This window comes from Babylonia areolata, chromosome 10 (assembly GCF_041734735.1).
Source record: "Babylonia areolata isolate BAREFJ2019XMU chromosome 10, ASM4173473v1, whole genome shotgun sequence".
NCBI classification, from domain to species: Eukaryota; Metazoa; Mollusca; class Gastropoda; order Neogastropoda; family Buccinidae; genus Babylonia; species Babylonia areolata.
The window spans coordinates 14,948,167-14,969,572 of record NC_134885.1 but is presented as its reverse complement, the minus strand read 5'-3'; the positions used below and the strand labels follow the sequence as shown (position 1 = coordinate 14,969,572).

General features: G+C 44.4%; 2 protein-coding genes across 4 annotated transcripts in view; one reads left to right on the top strand and one right to left on the bottom strand.

The window, feature by feature from the left end:
- The window catches only part of LOC143286817 (nuclear receptor subfamily 1 group D member 2-like), a 48,565-nt gene extending 46,234 nt beyond the window's left edge, over positions 1-2,331 (bottom strand). The window contains exon 1 of the mRNA XM_076594621.1: positions 2,199-2,331. Within this exon, the coding sequence (XP_076450736.1) occupies positions 2,199-2,206 (8 nt within the window). The 5' untranslated portion in view covers positions 2,207-2,331. The remainder of the gene's footprint in view (positions 1-2,198) is intronic.
- LOC143286818 (uncharacterized) overlaps positions 1-21,406 on the top strand; it is a 48,913-nt gene that overhangs the window by 1,485 nt on the left and 26,022 nt on the right. For all 3 annotated transcript variants that reach the window (XM_076594625.1, XM_076594624.1, XM_076594626.1), the window contains exons 3-5: positions 8,253-8,409; positions 18,980-19,701; positions 21,015-21,146. In XM_076594625.1, the coding sequence (XP_076450740.1) occupies positions 8,253-8,409; positions 18,980-19,701; positions 21,015-21,146 (1,011 nt within the window). The remainder of the gene's footprint in view (positions 1-8,252; positions 8,410-18,979; positions 19,702-21,014; positions 21,147-21,406) is intronic.

Genomic DNA, 21,406 nt, shown 5'->3' with positions numbered 1-21,406 from the left:
GACCATTTGCAATCTTGACCCAATTTCCTCTTCATTTCTGCTTGACCATCTTGACATTCTCCTTTCATACATCACCAACATTATAAATGATTCATTGTTAGCTTGAAATATGCCTCCTGAATTCAAAACCACCATTCTTAAACCACTTATAGTATAGTAGTAGTATAGTATAGTATTTCAGCTTAACTTAGGCTGCAAAGCCTTTTGCTGATCTTTTCATCAGAGCTAAGTTACCTAACTGTGGAGCTAATTCTACAATCTTTTGACCGTATCTAAGCTTCAGCTGAGTCTGTAACTGAGTGGTAGATGGCAGCAGGAACGACTTGGGTGGTTCAGAACAGATGGCGAAGGTCTCTGCAGAACATGTGGTCTTTGAAGACATGGTCTATTATATTTTCGAAGCTTTTGAGTGTTTTTGCGTTTACCACATTGTCGTCCAAGTTGTTCCAGGTGTCCACTGCTCTGATCGTGAAAAAGTTTTGTTGGAGATTCGTGCTGCAGAACTGTTTCTTGAGTTTGTAATTGTGACCCCTGATGGGTCCATTCGGGCTTAGTACGAAAGGAGAGGTGTACTTGTACAGTCCATGGGTATACTTGTATATCTCAATTGAATCGCCTCTTATTCTTCTATTGCTCATGCTGGGAATACCAGTGACTTTCAGCCTCTTCTCATTGTCCACGTTGTGTAGTCCAGGAATACACTTTGTAGCCCAACATAGTAATTTTCAATTTGGTTCTTGTCTTTTTCATTATAAAGATAACATCTATCGATCCCAATGTTTAAAAAATAACACAAAAAAACACTCTATAGGCTATTTCTCTAACCTTCCTTTCTTGCCAAAAATCATTGAGAAAGTAGTCCTTCATCAGCTTTCTGTCATCTCGACTCCAACCATCTTCTCTCCTCATATCAACCTGCTTACCACGCAGGACAAAGCACAAACCATTTGCTGTGGTTAAAGATCATTCAACTCCAGCATTTGGTGTTCCACAAGGTTCTGTGCTAGGGCCTACACTTACCCTCTGTCTGAGTTGATCCACAGTCATTCAGTCACACATGAAATGTTTGATGATGACTCACAGCTACTAAAATCTGATGTTTCTGTTGACTATCCTTTGCTCTTTACAGGTTTGTTTTTCTGATGTTAATAGCTGGATGTCAAACAACAAACTAAAATTGTGATAAACTGAAGCCATCCGTTTCTTTAAAAAGTCTCGACCTACTTCCCTTTCATTTCCTATTCCTACTTCACTCCAACTGGCTGATTGCGAAATCATGTTGTCTGACTGTGTCTGTGACCTTGGTGTTCTTATTGACAGCGATCTTTCCCTTAAACAGCATGTCACAAAAACTTGCCAACTGGACCTACTTCAGGCTCAAAGGTATCTCTTCAATTCATTCATAGCAGAAGCAAACAAGACACCAGTCTTCTTACACCCCTTCTCATCTCAACATTAGCAACTCTGTCTTCACTGGCTGTCCTCAAACTGTCATTCAACTTCTTCAGCGCATTCAGAACTCATTTATAAATCCTGTAGAAATCAACACTGCACTGCTCAACTTTATAAATTGCACTGGCTTCCAATTGAACAAAGAATAAAATACAAGTGCTCCTGTCTCTCCTTCAAAGTTATCAGAGGCTCTGCTCCTCAGTATCTATCTGAACTTTTCCATATACATTCCATCCAAGACCATTTGATCCTCTGCTGACACCAGGCTCTTTCAGCTTCCTAATTTCACATGCCAACAGCATGGCCAGTGAGCCTTTTCTTTCTCAGCAGCTAAGCTCTAGAACTCTCTGTCATACTCTCTCCGACACAGCCAGTCCCTAGAATCTCTCAGGTCAGGCCTGAAAACATATACAACCACTTTACCTATTACTATGATTAAGGCCTATCCCCTCCCTACCATTTAAGAACATGCTGTTTCCATCCAAATTGTGTGTGCATGAGGACAGAGAGGAAGTGCGATTGCGATTTCCTCTGTGTGTGTGTGTTTGTGTGTGTTGTGTGCAAGAGCGTTTTGTGTGTGCATGTGGGTGTGCATGTGTACGTGTTTGTGTGTACATGTTTGTGTGTGTGTGTGTGTGTGTGTGTGTGTGTGTGTGATATGTTGTAACTTGCTATCTCTGTTAAAGTGTTATGTGTCAGGTCAGGGGCATAGTCCTTGCTACTAGTACCATGTAACCCAGTACTACCTGCGCATGTGAAGTCTCCCAACAATGGACCAGGCGGAGGAGGAAACCTTTCCCAATGGCTGTGAAGGTGGAAGAGGATGACCAAAGGGCAGGGGCAGCTGTTATCCTTGGCTGGAAGTCCTCCTAGGAGACGGAACTCCGAAGAAAAAACCTGCACCTGCCAAGGCCGTTCTACATTGACAGTATCTGCACCTGTGGGACTGTGAGCATTGGTAGGCGAGAGAGTGGGGAAGGGACTGCACAACTCCTCTTCACTAAAAAAAAGTCACCTGTGCTGGTCAGGCAACCAGGCTAATGTCGGAACGATGAGCTAGTCTTTCAACACCCAGCTTTCCCAAGCCCTGCGGCAATGGAGAAGTGGTAACAGGGACAGGCAGAGGATGCTGCTGGCTGTTTCTAGTCACAACTCTGCACGCAGGCGGCTGTGGGGTGATGGTCGTCCGCCGTAGACTGGGGCAGATGTGGCACCGGTATCCTCCCACAGTGTCAGAGCAGCCCTTTTTAGGGACAGCACTGCTCTCCCCACATGGGGAAGGGGAGATAAAAGGATCCCTAAACAAAGCCTGCCTCGCCTAGTACCTAGTAGGAAACCGCACCTACTTGGACATCCAACACTAGCGGTCGAAAACAACAGAAGAAAAGAACCAGGAGTCATGCCCTGGCTGGGTGCCTGGAATGTTCGCACCCTTTTAGACAGAGATGACAGACCAGAAAGGCGCACAGCACTCATTGCTAGAATGCTTGATCGCTACCAGGTGGACATAGCAGCCCTGAGCGAAACCAGGTTTGCGGGTGAAATCCAGCTGGAGGAAGTTGGAGCGGGCTAAACCTTCTACTGCATTGGGAAGCCAGATGGCACCCCAAGAACTTCAGGTGTGGGCTTTGCCATACAAACCAAACTTGCACGACAGCTTGACAGCTTTCCATGTGGGATAAACAATAGGCTGATGGCCCTGCATCTGAAGCTGTCCGAGGATTGCTTCTCCACAGTCATCAGCTGCTATGCCCCGACGATGACCAACCCTGATGACATCAAAGAACCTTTCTACGAGGAGCTCAGCTGCACCATTTCAGTGGTAGACAGAAAGGACAGGTTGATCATCCTTGGGGATTTCAATGCCTGCGTCAGCATGCACTTCTCCTTGTGGCCAAAAGTCCTATGACAGCATGGCACTGGCAAGTACAACTCCAACGGACTGCTTTTGCTCTCGCTCTGCGCACAGCATGGACTGACCATCACCAACACCCTCTTCCAACAAGCAGACAAGTACAAGAGCACATGGATGCACCCCCGCTCCAAGCAATGGCACATGCTGGACTAAGTGATTGTCCAGTAGAGGGAAAGAGGTGATGTTTCCATTACACACTGCATGAGAGGAGCAGTCTGTTGGTTGGACCATTGCCTGGTGCGCAGCAAGATGAACATCAGACTTGCATGCAAGCTCCAACCAGCCAGGCAGAAACCCCCTAGGAAGCTGAACATCCACCGCCTCCCTATCACCAAGGATGTGCTGCAGCAGCAAATCCAAGCAGCTCTCCAAGAAATTCCTGCATCGACTGATGTAGAAGAGGTATGGAGCACCTTTGGAGATGCTGTGTACACAGCAGCAGCTGACACACTCGGCTTTGTAAAGAGGAGCCACAAAGACTGGTTTGACGAGAACGACTCTGGAATCTCCAAGCTCCTGAACACACTGCATGTACGGCATCAGGATCACATTTCCGATAAAGACTGCCAGAGGAAGAACCAGTACTTGCAAACCAAGCAACTTGTACAGAAGAGGCTGTGTGAGATGAACACCTGGTGGGAGAGAAAGTCTGAAGAGCTTCAGTCCGCTGCTGATGCTCACGACATGAAGACCTTCTATGATAGTCTCCGAGCTGTATATGGGCTGACATCTACTAGTGTGGAGGCAAGGTGCTGACAGACAAGCTGACTGCCCTGTTCCAGTCTATCTGGGAGAGAGGGGAGGTCCCCCAGGATTTCAAGGATGCTCAATTGTCCACATTTACAAGTGGAAGGGAGACAAAACATCCTGCGATAACCACCATGGAATCTCTCTCCTGGCAAGATCTTCGCCCGCATCATACTGAACAGACTGGTTGACCATGTCTCCAACACAGTCATCCCTGAAGCACAGTGCGGCTTCTGCTCATGCAGGGGAACATGTGACATGGTGTTTGCCATACACCAGATGCAAGAGAAGTGCCGTGAGCAGAACAAGGAACTCCACATGGTGAACAGCCGTGGTCTGTGGAAGATCCTCTTAAAGTTCAGCTGCCCAGAGAGCCTAATCCAGCTGATTGCGTCATTCCACGATGGCATGCAGGTGAGAGTACAGGAAAATACTGACATGTCGGATCCGTTCCCTGTGGTAAATGGAGTGAAGCAGGGCTGCATCCTGGCACCCACACTGTTCTCTATTCTCTTCTCTGCCATGCTGATTTACGCCTTCCAAGACAGTGACCAGGGCATCTACTTTCAGTTTCACACAGATGGCAAACTTTTCAACTTGCGGCGACTCCACTCCAGGTCCAGGGTGTTTGAGGCACTGTTGAGAGAGTTCCTTTTGCTGATGACTGCACGCTTGCTGCACACACCCATGAGGACATGCAGTTCATTATGGACAGGTTCTCAACCTCCTGCAGGCACTTTGGACTCACCATCAGCCTCAGCAAGACCGAGTCTATGTACCAACCAGCTAGCTCACAGAACGCCAGTGCCTCCCCCCCACCTGCAATCAAGATCGATGACACAGAGATTAAGTCAGTTGACAAGTTTTGCTACCTGGGCAGCACCCTATGCAGCAACGGAGCCCTTGATGCAGAAGTGACGCTGCGCATCGCCAAGGCCAACTCCACCTTTGGCAGACTCAACAACAGGCTGTGGAACAACAAAGGCATCAGGCTCAGCACCAAAATCAAAACCTACAGAGCTGTTGTGCTGACCACCTTGTTGTATTGCTGTGAAACATTGATGACGTATCGCCGTCACATTCAACAACTTGAGCGGTTTCACCAGAGATGCCTATGTAAGATCCTCAGCATAAAGTAGCAAGACAGGGTCTCTAACCTCCAGGTCCTAGAGAGGAGCGACCTGCCCAGCATCAAAAGCCTGCTGATCCAGTGCCAGCTACGCTGGACAGGACACATTGGCCGCATGACAGACAGCAGGATCCTGAAGATGCTCTTGTATGGCCAGTTGAAGAAAGGCCACCACGAACCTGGAAGACCCTGCAAGCGCTTCAAGGACACCTTGAAGACAAACCTCAAAGCCTGTGACATAGACATCGCTTCCTGGGAAACATGCTCTTGACCGCTCTCGCTGGAGGATGCTGTGCTCTAGTGGCATAAAGATGTTTGAAAACAAGAGAACGCTGGCCATTAAGGAGAAGCGTGAGCGAAGGAATCAGGGCTCAACTCCTGGAGACATTTTCCTTTGCAACACCTGTGGGAAGTGCTGCGCGTCCAGAATCGGCCTCTTCTCCCTTATGAGGACACACACTGACAGATAAGCCTGCCTGCCTACTCATCCGTTGGTCCGACAGGAGACTCCATTGCATTTGCTATCCCTGTGTATTATACACCATACCATATTATTGTTTCTTTGGTATTACTTTTTGCCGTTACTGTGAAGCACCTTGAGTGTTGGAAGGTGCTATATAAATTTCTATTGTTGTTATCATTTTGCCATTTATTCCAAATCCCCCACGCACATCCACACCAAGGTTCATCTGCCTCTTTCTGAGCACCAGTTGTTCACAGGGAACTATCAAGTTGCCAGGAGGGCACACACCAGAGGAGTTTCTGCACTGCTGGCTGCATCTGATGATGTTGAGTATAAGTGCCTGTTTTAATTCATCATACTTCATACGCTGGATGCCCAGCCCCTACAGTGATTGCTAAGCCACTATGTCCCTGCAGCTACAGTCACACATCAGTCTGCTGATACCAAAGACCTTGACAGGAACTAACCACCAGCATCAAAGTGCTAAATGGAGGAAGATCAAAACTGAGGTCATCATCAGAGCATGGCATGAAAGGCCACAGTGTCTGGGACTATTTTTTTGAAGACATAATTGGACACAAAACAGAAACACCAAAGAATCAATAGACAGATAGAAAATGTGAAAAAAACTTAGCCGTATGAAGTGCACAGGAACAGGTGTTGAGATGGCTGCTGGAAAAAGAGGGCGCTAGCCAGGGGGACAAAGGGGAGGTTACCTACTTCCGGGAGGTTATCGGCCGTACTACTTTCGTTTTCTCTGCATAGGCGGATAGTAGTTTGCACAGGACAGGAATGTCAGACCCCTACCGGAGTCTGCACTAGTTGGGTCACGGTAAGTATGTTATTTAAACATAATTTTAGATAGAAAATTTCCTGTTAAGTGGATGATCCTTGACAGTGTGGATGCAATTTCCCATTTGAGCCTATGGTACACTTAACTCTAGATAGGAGCCAGCCACAGACTGAAAACCCCCACCTCTGCTGGGAAACTAACTGCTTTGCTATAGCAGTTGGTCTGATATCAATGATGGTGGGTTTTTTTTTAAAAATTATTTTTATTTTATTCAATTTTTTTTAAATGATTGGATTAATGATTAAGTATATACAGTATATATATATATATTTTTTAATTTCATTTTCCTGTAAGATAGATTGAGATCATTTTCCATTATTGATGTTTTGTTTGTGTTTTATTTGTTTATTGGAGTATTTGCATTATATAAATAGATTATTTATTATTTGTCACATAGATCTTGTGCATGGGCAATACCGTACTCATATTTTTTAACAAATACTTCCTGTCTAAAAAAAAACATAGACACAAATATTCCTTGTGTAAGACTGTTTGACAGAAACATGACAGATCTGTCATAACAAGAACTGAAAAAATGAAAACATGCCTTCTACTAACATGTTAACTTTCCCTATTCCTACAGCCAGTGTCAGTTTCTTTCTCTCTTTCTGTCTCTGTCTCACATTTTTGCAGACTTTGTCTAACTATATTCACACAGACACTCATGGACATTTATATCTCCCCCAAAATATATGCACTCACACACAGACACACACAGACACACACAAACACACACACACAAACTCATGCACACAAACACAACACACACACACACACAGAGGCACATAATCACTCACACACACACACACACACACAGACACACACACACACACAGACACACACATGCATGCACACACGCACGCGTGCGTGCACACACACACACACACACACACAGAGGCACACAATCACTCGCACACACACACACACACACACACACACACACGCACACACACACACAAACTCTTTCTCTCTCCCCCTCAAGTCAAATAGCAGTATAAGAACTTACAAGGTTTACAAATCGGAGATCTGGGTTTATTTTATTCTATTTTCTTTCTTGTCAGGCCAGTTGAATAATTTGATAAATGCATTTGTGTTTGTATTTGTATTTCTTTTTATCACAGCAGATTTTCTGTGTGAAATTCGGGCTGCTCTCCCCAGGGAGAGTGCGTCGCTACACTACAGCGCCACCCATTTTTGGTATTTTTTCCTGCGTGCAGTTTTATTGTTTTTCCAATTGAAGTGGATTTTTCTACAGAATTTTGCCAGGAACAACCCTTTTGTTGCCGTGGGTTCTTTTACGTTCGCTAAGTGCATGCTGCACACGGGACCTCAGTTTATCGTCTCATCAGAATGACTAGCGTCCAGACCACCACTCAAGGTCTAGTGGAGGGAGAGAAAATATCGGCGGCTGAGCTGTGATTCGAACCAGCGTGCTCAGATTCTCTCGCTTCCTAGGCGGACACGTTACCTCTAGGCCATCAATCCACATATGGAGACTCCACTTATGTGTGGCTGTTAAGATTAAGAAATAAGAAATAACATAAAATAATGCACGTTATGACAAGTCTACCTAAAACTTTCTTTTAGTGACTGCCATATTGCCTCAAGAAACTGAAATTAAATTCTGACTGAATGTCTGTTCAAATCCTTATAAGTACACATACCATAATATATGTTTTGCTCTCTTGTCCAGGGATTTTTCCGAAGAACCTTAGTGCGACAAGGAAGTTACGAATGCATCAATGGAGATGAGAAGTGTACGGTGGTGCTGGCAGAACTGAAGAGCAAAAAGAGAAGATGCTCCAGGTGCCGGCATTTGAAATGTCTTGCTGTTGGCATGTCCCTGCATGGTATGTGTCTTCTGCCTATTGTCTTGTGGAGTAAGGACAGCTGTTTATTATGATTATGATGTTGAAATTGAAATTTAATTACACATACTTAACCATGACTCACTAGTGCAGACCCTGGTTATTTCTGATACAATGAATGACAAAATTAAAACAGTAGTGATAATTAGATTAAAACAATGATTATTATTTATGTTTCACTTGCAAGGAAGCATCAAAGCATGCAAGCATATCCACATGCACTAAGCAACATCTGTTGTTGAAATTATAATAATGAAATCAGAACAACAGTCACAATAGAGAAATCTGAACAATGAATTTCTTATCATGAAATGAAAACAGTGATATGATAAGTGAACAAAAAGAGAATGACAATGAAATTGATAGGACATTGAGATGAAAAGAATGATTGTGATAATCAAATCAGAACGCTGATTGTGATAATGAAATCAGAGCACTGATCATGGTTATAAAATCTGAACAGTGATACAATAATGAAATGGGAACAGTGATTATGCTGCTGCTACAGAGGTCCATCTGGGTGTGGGATGACATGCCAGGGTTGTACTCTACATACATCCAGGCATTAACCAGTACAGAGTGTTACAGACGCCTTCTGAAGTGACTTAAGACTAGTGCTGAGTAAGGCCGCATCACCTCACACACAAATGATGACTTATTTTAAAGTTTATGTGTGTGTGTGTGAGTGTGAGTGTATGTGTGTTTGTGAGTGAGTGTGTGTGTGTGTGTGTGTGTGTGTGTGTGTGTGTGACAGATAGAATCGCACACAACGTTCGCATTCTGGCTTCACTCTTACCCAGGGATAAACAACATAACAACGTAAAGACTGATTATTAATAATCAAAGAAAATAAACAGGAATGTTCATATTTTCCCTTCAGGGATAAATCATATGAAAAGTCCAATCCAAGAAAACACAATCAATACTTTCTGTTCTCTCTTACACTTTCTGTGATAGTTTTAAATCGTAATGATGATTTTCATTTGTTTCTTTTCACGACTGTTTTGTCAGTTGGTGCTTCCCATACATCTTTTGTGGGTGATATATCAGCCAGACACCTTTTCCGAAAACAGGCCAGGCGCTGAGGATCCTGAAACATCCTCAGAACCAAACTGTAGTTAAATCGAACAACTAGTAAAAATAGTACTCACATAACTTGCGTCAGCATTCTCGTTTTACTGAACCAGTGTTCAGAAACGTAAATGAAAAAAAAACACATCGAAATTCACAACATTTTGATTAAATGATGTCACCAAATTTCTCATTACCAAACTCGAAATTACTGACTCACCAGTACTTCAGATCAGTTTCATTGAACCTCCACAGTTCAACAAGACTATGTCTCACATTCTCTCTCAGAATGGTAACAGTGTCTGTTCTATGACTCTCAGACCCCAAGGTCTGTTTTGTCCCAGGTCACTCCTGTGACCAGTTCAGCTGTGCGCAAGAGAGGGAAGTGGCAAGAAGTTTGGTGCACTTCACAACACAGCTCATGAACACATATTCACCTCAGCGCCTAAAGACACATGCATCACGAACCTTTCTCCAAACATCAAGTTCAAATTAATACAGTAACAGCCACACCATACAGGAAATCTGACATTTACAATAAGCACACTGATTATGACAACCAACAAACTTGTTGTCATGACAGTGTTTATAAAGTGTTTTGATATTATTCAAAGCAAAACATTTTAGAGCACCCCCTCAAAAAAGTAATGATGTTGATAACAGACAACAGATAACACATACATTATCTTTGCTTCAAGCTTTTTGACTCACTTGTGTCAACAATATGAGTCTGTGTAATAACCTGGTGTTTGGTTGTGTGTGTGTTGTGTGTGTGTGTGTGTGCGTGTGTGTGTTAAACATTGTCATTTTCTCTGGAAATACTTCATCAGCCAATACCAAATTTAGATTAAACTCTGTGGGAAAAATATCTTCACAATCATATCAGTAATAGGTTGTTAGTTTTTTTGGGATTAATTAATATTTGGGTTTGAAAACAGCTTGACCATGTTTTTCTTGTTGGCCTCTAAAAGAAAAGATATAGAAATTCAGGACATAACACATGCAATCACACCAACTACACCATCAACGTGTTTACTGCATATGTATATTTTACTGCATATGTATATTTTAAAGTGACTACTGAATATCTGCTACTGGTAACCTGGATCCCAGTACTACCTGTCACAGAGTCGAATTGCTGGCAACTAAACCAGCACCCCAACCAGTCCTCTCAGGAGGATGGTGGATAGACACCCCGGTGGAAATAAATGACCCATCGAAGGGCGCCAGCTCTGGAGAGCTACCTGCGGCCACCTAGCTAAGGGAGTAAACCCTGACAGAAAATCCGGTGCGGGGCCCCTAAGGCCTTTGGATGGCAAACTTTGTCACTTTTCAGCAGCCCCTGCGGCTGCGTTGGCACCAAAATGTAACAGCCTTGCTGTTCCTTTGGATCTGCCAGCGAGGTCGGGAGGGGGGACAAGCTGCATGGGCAACAGCCTGTCTTCCATATTACATTGCCCAGGCTTATATCCGTCCATCCATCCACAAACACCTTGCACCTACAACCTGGAGAGGACACTCCAGCTTCGCTACTAGCACTAGCGTCAGAACAACACGTGAAGCAACAGTTACTGGTTAAAAGTTAGCACTCAATTGCCATAGAGCCGACACCAGGGGTTGCTTTTGATGGTGGGAGGGACCCTTGCATCCCACTAGACAGCTACCGCCCACCCAAGCTGGGCAACCCCCAGCCAATTAGGTGCTGTCCCGCCATGACCTGCCTTCTTCTATGGGTGTATGAAGATTAGGAGAATATCCGACAAGCAGGTTGTTAATTTCAACACCAGGCAAAAAGAAAACTTCAAGAAACGGATCAACAATGTTAGAATGTCTGGACAATGATGCCTGTGCTCTCCTAAGATCTGCAAGACATCAGTGACGCCAGAAAGATGGCCGTCATAAACAGTGAGCTAAAGGGACTAAATGTGGACATTGCCACTCTGCAGGAAACATGGCTGGCTGACTCAGGAACCCTAAAGGAGAGGGACTACACCTTCTTCTGGCAAGGAAAGAGCTCTGATGCCCCAAGAGAATACAGAGTAGGCTTTGCAGTCAGGTACAGCCTGCTGAACATGATCGAACCAGGCAGCGGCGGTTCAGAACGACTCCTGACTCTCCGCCTCAACACCTCCAAAGGCTATGTCACTCTCGTCAGCGCATATGCCCCAGCTCTGTCCACCTCTCCAGACGCCAAGGATGAGTTCAATGAAAATCAACTATAGGAACATCCCCAGGATAGAACAACTTGTTCTCCTGGGCAACTTCAATGCCAGAGTGGGTGCAGACAACGATTCGTGGCCCTCCTGTCTCGGTTCCTTTGGAGTTGGGAAAATGAATGAGAACGGACAGCGACTACTTGAGTTTTGTGCCTGCCATGAATTGTGCAATACCAACTCCTTCTCCAGGATGAAGCCCCAACACAAAGTCTCCTGGAGGCACCCGTGCTCAAAACATTGGCACGAACTGGATCTGATCCTAGTAAGACAAGCTGCCATCAAAAACCTTCACCACACTCGCTCTTACCACAGCGCAGACTGTGACAAGGACCACTCTCTGGTATGCTGCAAGATCAGACTGCAACCAAAGAAGTTCCAGTGCTCAAAGAAACAATGGAACTCTGGCATTGACGTCAGCAAGATGTCTCAGCCAGACCTTGTAGAACAGTTCACGGAGGCCTTTGAGAGAGAATTCGATGCATTGCAGCCCAGAGACTCTGCCACAGAAAGATGGGAATCGCTACGAGACACCACGCACCACATTGCTATGGCCACCTTTGAGAAGAAAACCACGAAGTCCCACGACTGGTTTGAGGCCAAATCATCAGAGATGACTCCCATTATTGAGGCCGAGCGCGCTGCACTCACCGAGTACAAACGGTCACCCAGTGAGAAGAACCTGCAAATCCTCAGGGCTGCCAGGAATAAGGTTCAGCTTAATGCCAGGCGATGTGCAAATGAGTACTGGACAGAGCTCAGCAAAGAGATACAGAATGCTGCTGAAAAAGGCAACATCCGAGGGATGTATGATGGCATCAAGAAGGCACTGGGACCAACACAGAGCAAGACTGCCCCCCTCAAATCCACCACTGGGGAAGTAATCAATGATCCTAGCCAGCAGATGGAGAGATGGGTGGAACACTACTCCAACCTCTACACAGAAAACATGGTGTCCAACTCGGCCCTCGATGCCATCAAGTGCATGCCGGTCATGGAAGAACTTGACGCAGAGCCAACTGAGGATGAACTCAGCAAGGCCATTAACAGCCTGACACCAGGCAAGGCACCTGGCAGCGACAGAATTCCCAAAGACCTCATTAAAGACTGCAAGACTACTCTTCTGCATCCTCTGCACACAGTCCTCTGTCAGTACTGGAATGAGGGAGCTGTACTGCAGGACATGACGGACGCCAAGATCATCACCCTGTACAAAAACAAGGGCGAAAGGAGCGACTGCAACAACTACAGAGGCATCTCGCTTCTCAGCATTGTAAGCAAATTCTACGCTTGGGTCCTTCAAACTCGCCTGCAGAATCACAGTGCAGTTTCCGAGCAGAGAGATCCACAGTAGACATGATCTTCTCCCTTCGCAAAATCCAGGAAAAGTGCAGGGAGCAGAGGATGCCCCTGTATGTCGCATTCATTGACCTCACCAAGGCCTTTGACCTAGTCAGCAGAGACGGCCTTTTCAGGGCTCTTCGATTGAGTCCATCCACTCCAACATAAAAGGGACGGTGCAGTTTAATGGTAACCTCTCCAAGCCCTTCGACGTACACAGCAGTGTCAAACGAGGCTGTGTCCTCACCCCCACCCTATTTGGAATCTTCTATGCTCTTCTCCTGAGGCATGCGTTCAGCGCAGCGCAAGAAGGGATCTACCTGTGGACCAGATCAGATGGCAGGCTCTTCAGTCTCGCCCGCCTCAGAGCAAGGACAAAAGTCCGCTACGCCCTCATCAGACATGCTCTTTGCCGACGATGCCGCAGTTGTGACCCACACCCAGCGGGACTTCTGGTCGCTAATGGACCGCTTCTCCCAGGCCTGCAAAGATTTCGGTCTGACCATCAGTCTCAAGAAGACAAACATCCTAGGCCAAGACATGCCATCTCCACCAGCCATCACCATTGGTGACTACGAGTTTGAAGCCATCCATCAATTCACTTACCTTGGGTCCACCATCACTGACAATCTCTCCCTTGACACAGAGATTGACAAGAGGATTGGGAAGGCAGCCACAATGCTATCCCACCTCACACAAAGAGTGTGGACAAATCCCAAGCTGACCACAAAGACAAAGATGGCTGTATACAACGTCTGCGTCCTCAGCACCTTGCTGTATGGCAGTGAGGCATGGACCACACATGCTCGTCAGGAGAAAAGGCTCAATACCTTCCACCTGAGAAGCCTACGGCGCATACTCAGCATCTCCTGGCAAGACAAGGTGACAAATACCGAAGTCCTGACTGGCGCTGGCCTCCCGACCATGTATACCATGCTGAGACAGCGTTGGCTGTGCTGGCTGGGCCATGTTCGCCGCATGGAAGATGGTCGCATCCCAAAAGACATCCTTTATGGAGAGCTCACCATGGGGCAGAGAAGCATCAGCTGCCCACAGCTGAGATACAAAGACGTTTGCAAACGTGACATGAAGACGCTTGAGATCAACACTGAGTCCTGGGAGGACCTTGCAGATGACCGCAACAGCTGGAGAAGCACTCTCAAAAATCAGCTACGGATTGGTGAGGACAAACTGTCTGCTGCTGCAGGAGAAAAGCAAGCTCACAGAAGAGGGACGGCAGCCAACAGACCAGCATCAGCTTACACATGTGACCGCTGCGACAGAGATTGTCTCTCTTGCATCGGTCTCTACAATCACAGGCGACGCTGCTTGGTCCAAACAGGCAGCCCAATTAGACATTAGGTCGGATATACTCTATCCATGGTCTGCCATGACTGAAAGAGGCCTACTACTACTACTGAATGAACTAGAATGAATATAAAAGAGAAATTGAATTGACTGGATTGTAGTTTCTGTAAGCCTGTCGAACACTGATCTCCACAGGTCTGGAGAAAACAGCTATATGTTGCAGTGTGCCTGAGGCGATGGCAACGTTTCCTTTACCTAGTACTTTAAAGAATTTCTTGAATAATCAAGATAAACCAAAATAACATGATTTAAATGGCTTGATCACCCCAAGTACCATAATTGATTTATCACTCTAAAAAAACATAAGTTTAGATGTTAATTTTTGAACTCCATTGGAAGGTGTGCTTTAGCACTGTAAATGTACTTGATCTCGACTGTTGGAAGGTGTGCTGTAGCACTGTAAGTGTACTTACTGACTTCTGGAAGGTGTGCTTTAGCACTGTAAGTGTACTTACTGACTGTTGGAATGTGTGCTTTAGCACTGTAAGTATACTTACTGACTGTTGGAAGGTGTGCTTTAGCACTGTAAGTGTACTTACTCAGTTACTGATTGTTGGAAGGTGTGCTTTAGCTTTGTAAGTGTACTTACTGACTGTTGGAAGGTGTGCTTTAGCACTGTCAGTGTACTTACTCAGTTACTGATTGTTGGAAGGTGTGCTTTAGCACTGTCAGTGTACTTACTGATTTTTGGAAGGTGTGCTTTAGCACTGTAAGTGTACTTACTGTTGGAAATTGTGCTTTAGCACTGTAAGTCTGCTTACTCTCGACTGTTGGAAGGTGTGTTTTAGCACTGTAAGTCTGCTTACTCTTGACTGTTGGAAGGTGTGCTTTAGCACTGTAAGTCTACTTACTCTCGTCCGTTGGAAGGTGTGCTTTAGCACTGTAAGTCTGCTTACTCTCGTCCGTTGGAAGGTGTGCTTTAGCACTGTAAGTCTGCTTACTCTTGGCTGTTTGAAGGTGTGCTTTAGCACTGTAAGTCTGCTTACTCTTGACTGTTCGAAGGTGTGCTTTAGCACTGTAAGTCTGCTTACTCTTGGCTGTTCGAAGGTGTGCTTTAGCACTGTAAGTCTGCTTACTCTTGGCTGTTCGAAGGTGTGCTTTAGCATTGTAAGTCTGCTTACTCTTGACTGTTCGAAGGTGTGCTTTAGCACTGTAAGTCTGCTTACTCGTGACCATTGGAAGGTGTGCTTTAGCACTGTAAGTCTGCTTACTCTTGACTGTTGGAAGGTGTGCTTTAGCACTGTAAGTCTGCTTACTCTTGACTGTTCGAAGGTGTGCTTTAGCACTGGAAGTCTACTTACTCTCGACGGTTGAAAGGTGTGCTTTAGCACTGTAAGTCTGCTTACTATTGACCGTTGAAGGTGTGCTTTAACACTGTAAGTCTACTTACTCTTGACCTTTCGAAGGTGTGCTTTAGCACTGTAAGTCTAGTTACTCTTGACCATTGGAAGGTGTGCTTTAGCACTGTAAGTCTGCTTACTCTTGACCATTGGAAGGTGTGCTTTAGCACTGTAAGTCTGCTTACTCTTGACCGTTGAAAGGTGTGCTTTAGCACTGTAAGCCTACTTACTCTCGACTGTTGGAAGGTGTGCTTTAGCACTGTAAGTCTACTTACTCTTGACCATTCGACGGTGTGCTTCAGCAATGTAAGTCTACTTACTCTTGACCATTGGAAGGTGTGTTTTAGCACTGTAAGTCTACTTACTCTTGACCATTGGAAGGTGTGCTTTAGCACTGTAAGTCTGCTTACTCTTGACCATTGGAAGGTGTGCTTTAGCACTGTAAGTCTGCTTACTCGTGACCATTGGAAGGTGTGCTTTAGCACTGTAAGTCTGCTTACTCTTGACCGTTGAAAGGTGTGCTTTAGCACTGTAAGTCTGCTTACTCTCGACTGTTGGAAGGTGTGCTTTAGCACTGTAAGTCTGCTTACTCTTGACTGTTGGAAGGTGTGCTTTAGCACTGTAAGTCTACTTACTCTTGACTGTTGGAAGGTGTGCTTTAGCAATGTAAGTCTGCTTACTCTTGACTGTTGGAAGGTGTGCTTTAGCACTGTAAGTCTGCTTACTCTTGACTGTTGGAAGGTGTGCTTTAGCACTGTAAGTCTGCTTACTCTTGACTGTTGGAAGGTGTGCTTTAGCACTGTAAGTCTACTTACTCTTGACTGTTAGAAGGTGTGCTTTAGCAATGTAAGTCTGCTTACTCTCGACTGTTGGAAGGTGTGCTTTAGCGCTGTAAGTCTGCTTACTCTTGACTGTTGGAAGGTGTGCTTTAGCACTGTAAGTCTGCTTACTCTTGACTGTTGGAAGGTGTGCTTTAGCAATGTAAGTCTACTTACTCTCAACTGTTGGAAGGTGTGCTTTAGCATTGTAAGTCTACTTACTCTTGACCATTGGAAGGTGTGCTTTAGTACTGTAAGTCTGCTTACTCTTGAACGTTAAAAGGTTTGCTTTAGCATTGTAAGACCGTTGGAAGGTGTGCTTTAGCACTGTAAGTCTGCTTACTCTCGACTGTTGGAAGGTGTGCTTTAGCACTGTAAGTCTACTTACTCTTGACCTTTGGAAGGTGTGCTTTAGTACTGTAAGTCTGCTTACTCTTGACCGTTGAAAGGTGTGCTTTAGCACTGTAAGTCTACTTTCTCTTGACTGTTGGAAGGTTTGCTTTAGCACTGTAAGACCGTTGGAAGGTTTGCTTTAGCACTGTAAGTCTACTTAATCTCGACCCAAATATGCTTGGTTTGAACCTGCTAAGTATAAAATATACACATATTTATACTGAATTTTTCCTATTTTTATGCCAAATTTGGTGTCAACTGACAAAGTATTTGCAGAGAAAATGGCAATGTTAAAGTTTACCACAGACACACACACACACACACAACCGAGCAGCAGGTTAAAACATAGACTCACTTTGTTTACACAAGTGAGTCAAAAATTCAGTTTTTTCCAGTCATCTTGTCTAAAACAATAATGCACCTCTGGGATGGGCACAAAAAAAATAAAAAAAGAAGCCAAATTATATGCAAACTGAATTTACTGTTATTTTTATTTTTATTTTTTTTTATATTCTCTGCTTGGCACTTTGATCTGATATTCTGACACAGCATCAAGAGCAGTCATTTTTATCATTTTTTGTTCAAACAGGAACTTCTTTTGCTAAGCATGGAAATTATATTTCTGGTGCATGTCTTTGGTGCATATAGTAAAAAAAAGGGAATTAATCTGTAATTAATGCTAGGGGGGTTAATTTGCTTTAAACTGTTCTTTCTCATCTTAAACATTACATTTTGAAATTATACTCAATACATAAAAAGCTTGTGTGTTTTACTCTCAGTGTACAGGGCTTTCACTATGTTCATTTGCCCAAGTGGTCTTTTTTGAAAAATACTAAAATCAATACTACGAGTGGACTTTATAAACCTATTGGCTGAGCCCTGAAGGTCATGGGCAAAAATCAATTATGTACACATATTTATTCAAAGCGCGTGCTCATATTTTTTACAAACATGAAGGACGCCATTTTGTTTCAAGTTGTTGACCTGCCCGTTCAATCCTATATTCAATTGACAATACACGATAACATGTGATGGAAAGTTGGAGAAGGAGACCGTTAAATATTTATTCAGAGAGAGATTTGTGAACGCCTCATCACTAACTGGATTATGCCCCAAACTGCCATAAAAATATCAACAATATCAGTTGGAATTCACAGTTTGAAATAATAAACCATGAGAGTTAATACCCTTCATGAAACGTAAAAATTTCCAGCCTTGACTTTTCTCAAAATTAAGTCCTTTTCACTTCATACGACGTTTAGAAGTACTTGTACTTGGCTCTACATAAAAGTAGAATGAACATCACAGAGAAATTGAATCAACCGTGTCGTACATTCTCGGCGGGTGTAACTAAACTTGTACATCTATCTAGATCCAGAGAAAAGGGCTAAATGTTGCAGTGTGATTGCGGCAATAGCCATGTCTCCTTTACCGCGGACTTAAAAAGAATTTTTAATTGCCCTTAAAGATTTTTTGAATGCCCAAGATACAACAGAATAATATGACTTAAACAGAGTTCTCACTGCGAATACCACAATCGATTTATCGCCCTTAAAAAAGCATGTTCAAATGTTAATTTTTTTAACATCAGTGAAGGAGCCACGATAGTGTATTCGGTAAGACAGTTTCTTCTCACCCAAACACACAGGGTTCGAATCTGCCTTCAGGACTGGTTCTTGTTTTTTTCTATTTTTCTTTTTTCTTTTTTTAACCCGAAGCTTTATAATAACAAATACATAACACATTTTAACAATTAGATTTTTTTTTTAAAGTGTGTCACAAGTGAGTCTTGAAGGCCTTGCCTCTGTAGTTTGTTGTTGTTCTCAAGTTCTACAGGATTAATATTTGCAGTTTCTCAGCCCTGATACAACACTCTGTGGTCAGCTAGGCTTTGTATAATTATACATAATGATGATTAAATAAATAAATGACTGTACATTGGTATGCTGCTGCTGCTGTTGATGTTATGTTCATGTATTGTGATTTTTCACACTTCTTATGTTTGCAGCAGTGAAGACAGGTCGTTACACTCACACCAAGCGCACACAGGACATACTAGAGTACAAGCAGGTGATGGGTCAAAGTTCTCACAGTGTCACCTGCCTCTCTGTGTCGACTGTGTCTGGTGCCACACCAAACAGTGCCTCAACCTCCGCATCATCATTCCATACATCCTTCAGTGCAAACAATCCTTCTCAACCAGTAGCCACATCCTTCGAGTTTGCTTCCACCATTTCTGGTCCTGTTCCTGGTAGTGCAACTTTGCCTTCCCAGCAGTGTGATTATAGTTTACAGTACACAACTTTGACCCCCACCCCATTCTCCAGCTTACAAACCAGTTCTGTCTGGTCTTTGTCACACGCTAACAGCCACCACTTTGAAAATGATCCTGAAGTGTGTTTGTACAGTCTGCCTCGACTGCAGTCATTGCTGTCGACATCTTCATATGTGAACAATGTGCTTGACTGCATGGTGGAGACAGAGGGTGGTCGATGTGATGGTGCCATTTCTGTTTCATCACAAGACTCTAGCAGCACATCATCATCCATGTCTGTGTCCTTTGGGGAGCCTGTGGCTACTCAGTCCATGGATGTAGTTGGTGGTGGTGATCTGAGTGATGAGGAATGCAAGAAGCTGACCCAACATATCCTTAAGTCCTATGCTGACAGCAACTTTGCCAAGTACGCTCTGTCTGCCGAGGAGATACTGGAGCGGCAGAGAGCATGCTATGTGAGTACAGCTTTTTTTGTGTCTTATATGTGTACTCATGACTTGTATATTTGCATGTACAGGATATACTTATGCTTGTGAAAACACATTCACCATGCTGATGAATATGGAAGATGTTGGTTTCACAGTTTTCTGATCAGGTGACCACAGTGCATGAGGATCGGCACTACCAAATCAGTGTTCCCTCAGACCAACACTGGTGCTCCCCAGGGCTGCGTGATGTCCCCGACCCTGTTCACCAAGTTCTCAGACAACACCTCCCTCACTGGCTTCATCTCAACTGATGAGACTTCCTACTGGAGTGCAGTGGTCGGTGGGGTGGTGCAATGACAACTTCCTGAAACTGAATGTTGGCAAGACCAAGGAGATGACCGTGGACATGTGGAGAGATCCACCGAAGCAACGTCCACTCATCATCAAGGGAGAAGTGGTTGACATTGTCTCCCAGTACAAGTACGTGGGTGCTGTCCTGGATGACAGACTGGACTGGACGGATACAGGCCACTGCCTTGCTGAGGCGGGGGAACCAGAGACTCTTCCTCATGAAGAAGCTAAAGGCATTCCATGTGTGCCCTAAGCTCCTTTAGCTCTTCTACAGGACCACGGTGGAATCCATCCTGACCTTCAACAGCCTGTGTATCTTTGGTGCGATGAAGGAGCATGACAAGGCCAGATTGGTGAAGATCCCCAAGACAGCCAGCAGGTTGACTGGTGCGCCAGTTGCTGACCTCCACATGCTGTTTGAGGTCAGGGCTGTAAAGTGCTTGTGGGAAATCCGTGATGACGAGTCAGATCTGCTGTCTGAGGAAGTGGGGCGCCTCAGCAAGGTCAGGCAGAATGCTAGTGTGAGGACCAGGACCAACAGGTTCTACAACTTGTTCATCCCAACTGCAGAAAGACTTGGCAGTTATTTGTTGGAGGCTCTGCTCCAGTGGCTGGACAAGTGGTGGAGACTGATCCCCCTTCTATCCACTGACCGACTGTGTGTGTGTGTGTGTGTGCGAACTTGTGAATGAGTGTGTGTGTGTGTGTGTGTGTGTGTGTGTGTGTGTGTGTGTGTGAACTTGTGAATGAGTGTGTGTGTGTGTGTGTATATGTGTGTGTGTGTGTTTGTGTGTGTGTGTGTGCTCTTTTACTTTCATTTATTTATTCTAACTTACTTATCCATTTATCTATTTATTGATTTATTTATGTTTAACTACTGTGTGTTTTTACTGTGGTATGTTTGGTTGTCTGGGCTATAGGCAGCATTGATAAATAGATAAAAACGAAATGCTTTACTGTGGATTGTTTTGCCATCTTTTTCATTTAAGGAAAACTTCCAAGCTCGAATTGAAGTTTTTGGGCCCATGGAGAACCTGAGTGAAGAAGAGTATCAGGAGGTTTACCAGTCAACTGGAATTGATGTGGACAACAGACAGACCTTCATTTCTACTGTGTCCAAGGTTTGGGGTTTTGAGATAGATCAGCTGTCAGTTTGGACTTTATGGACCTATCTATCTATCTATCTATCTATCTCTATCTATCTATCTATCTATCTATCTGTCTGTCTGTCTGTCTGTCTATCTATCTATCTATCTATCTATAGATATATTGATAGATATAAATATAGATATATCTTCATTTCACAGCATCCCAGGTATAGTGATTTTGTGACAGATTGCCAGTCAGTTAGAACTTTGTTGATTTTATAAAAGGCAGAATT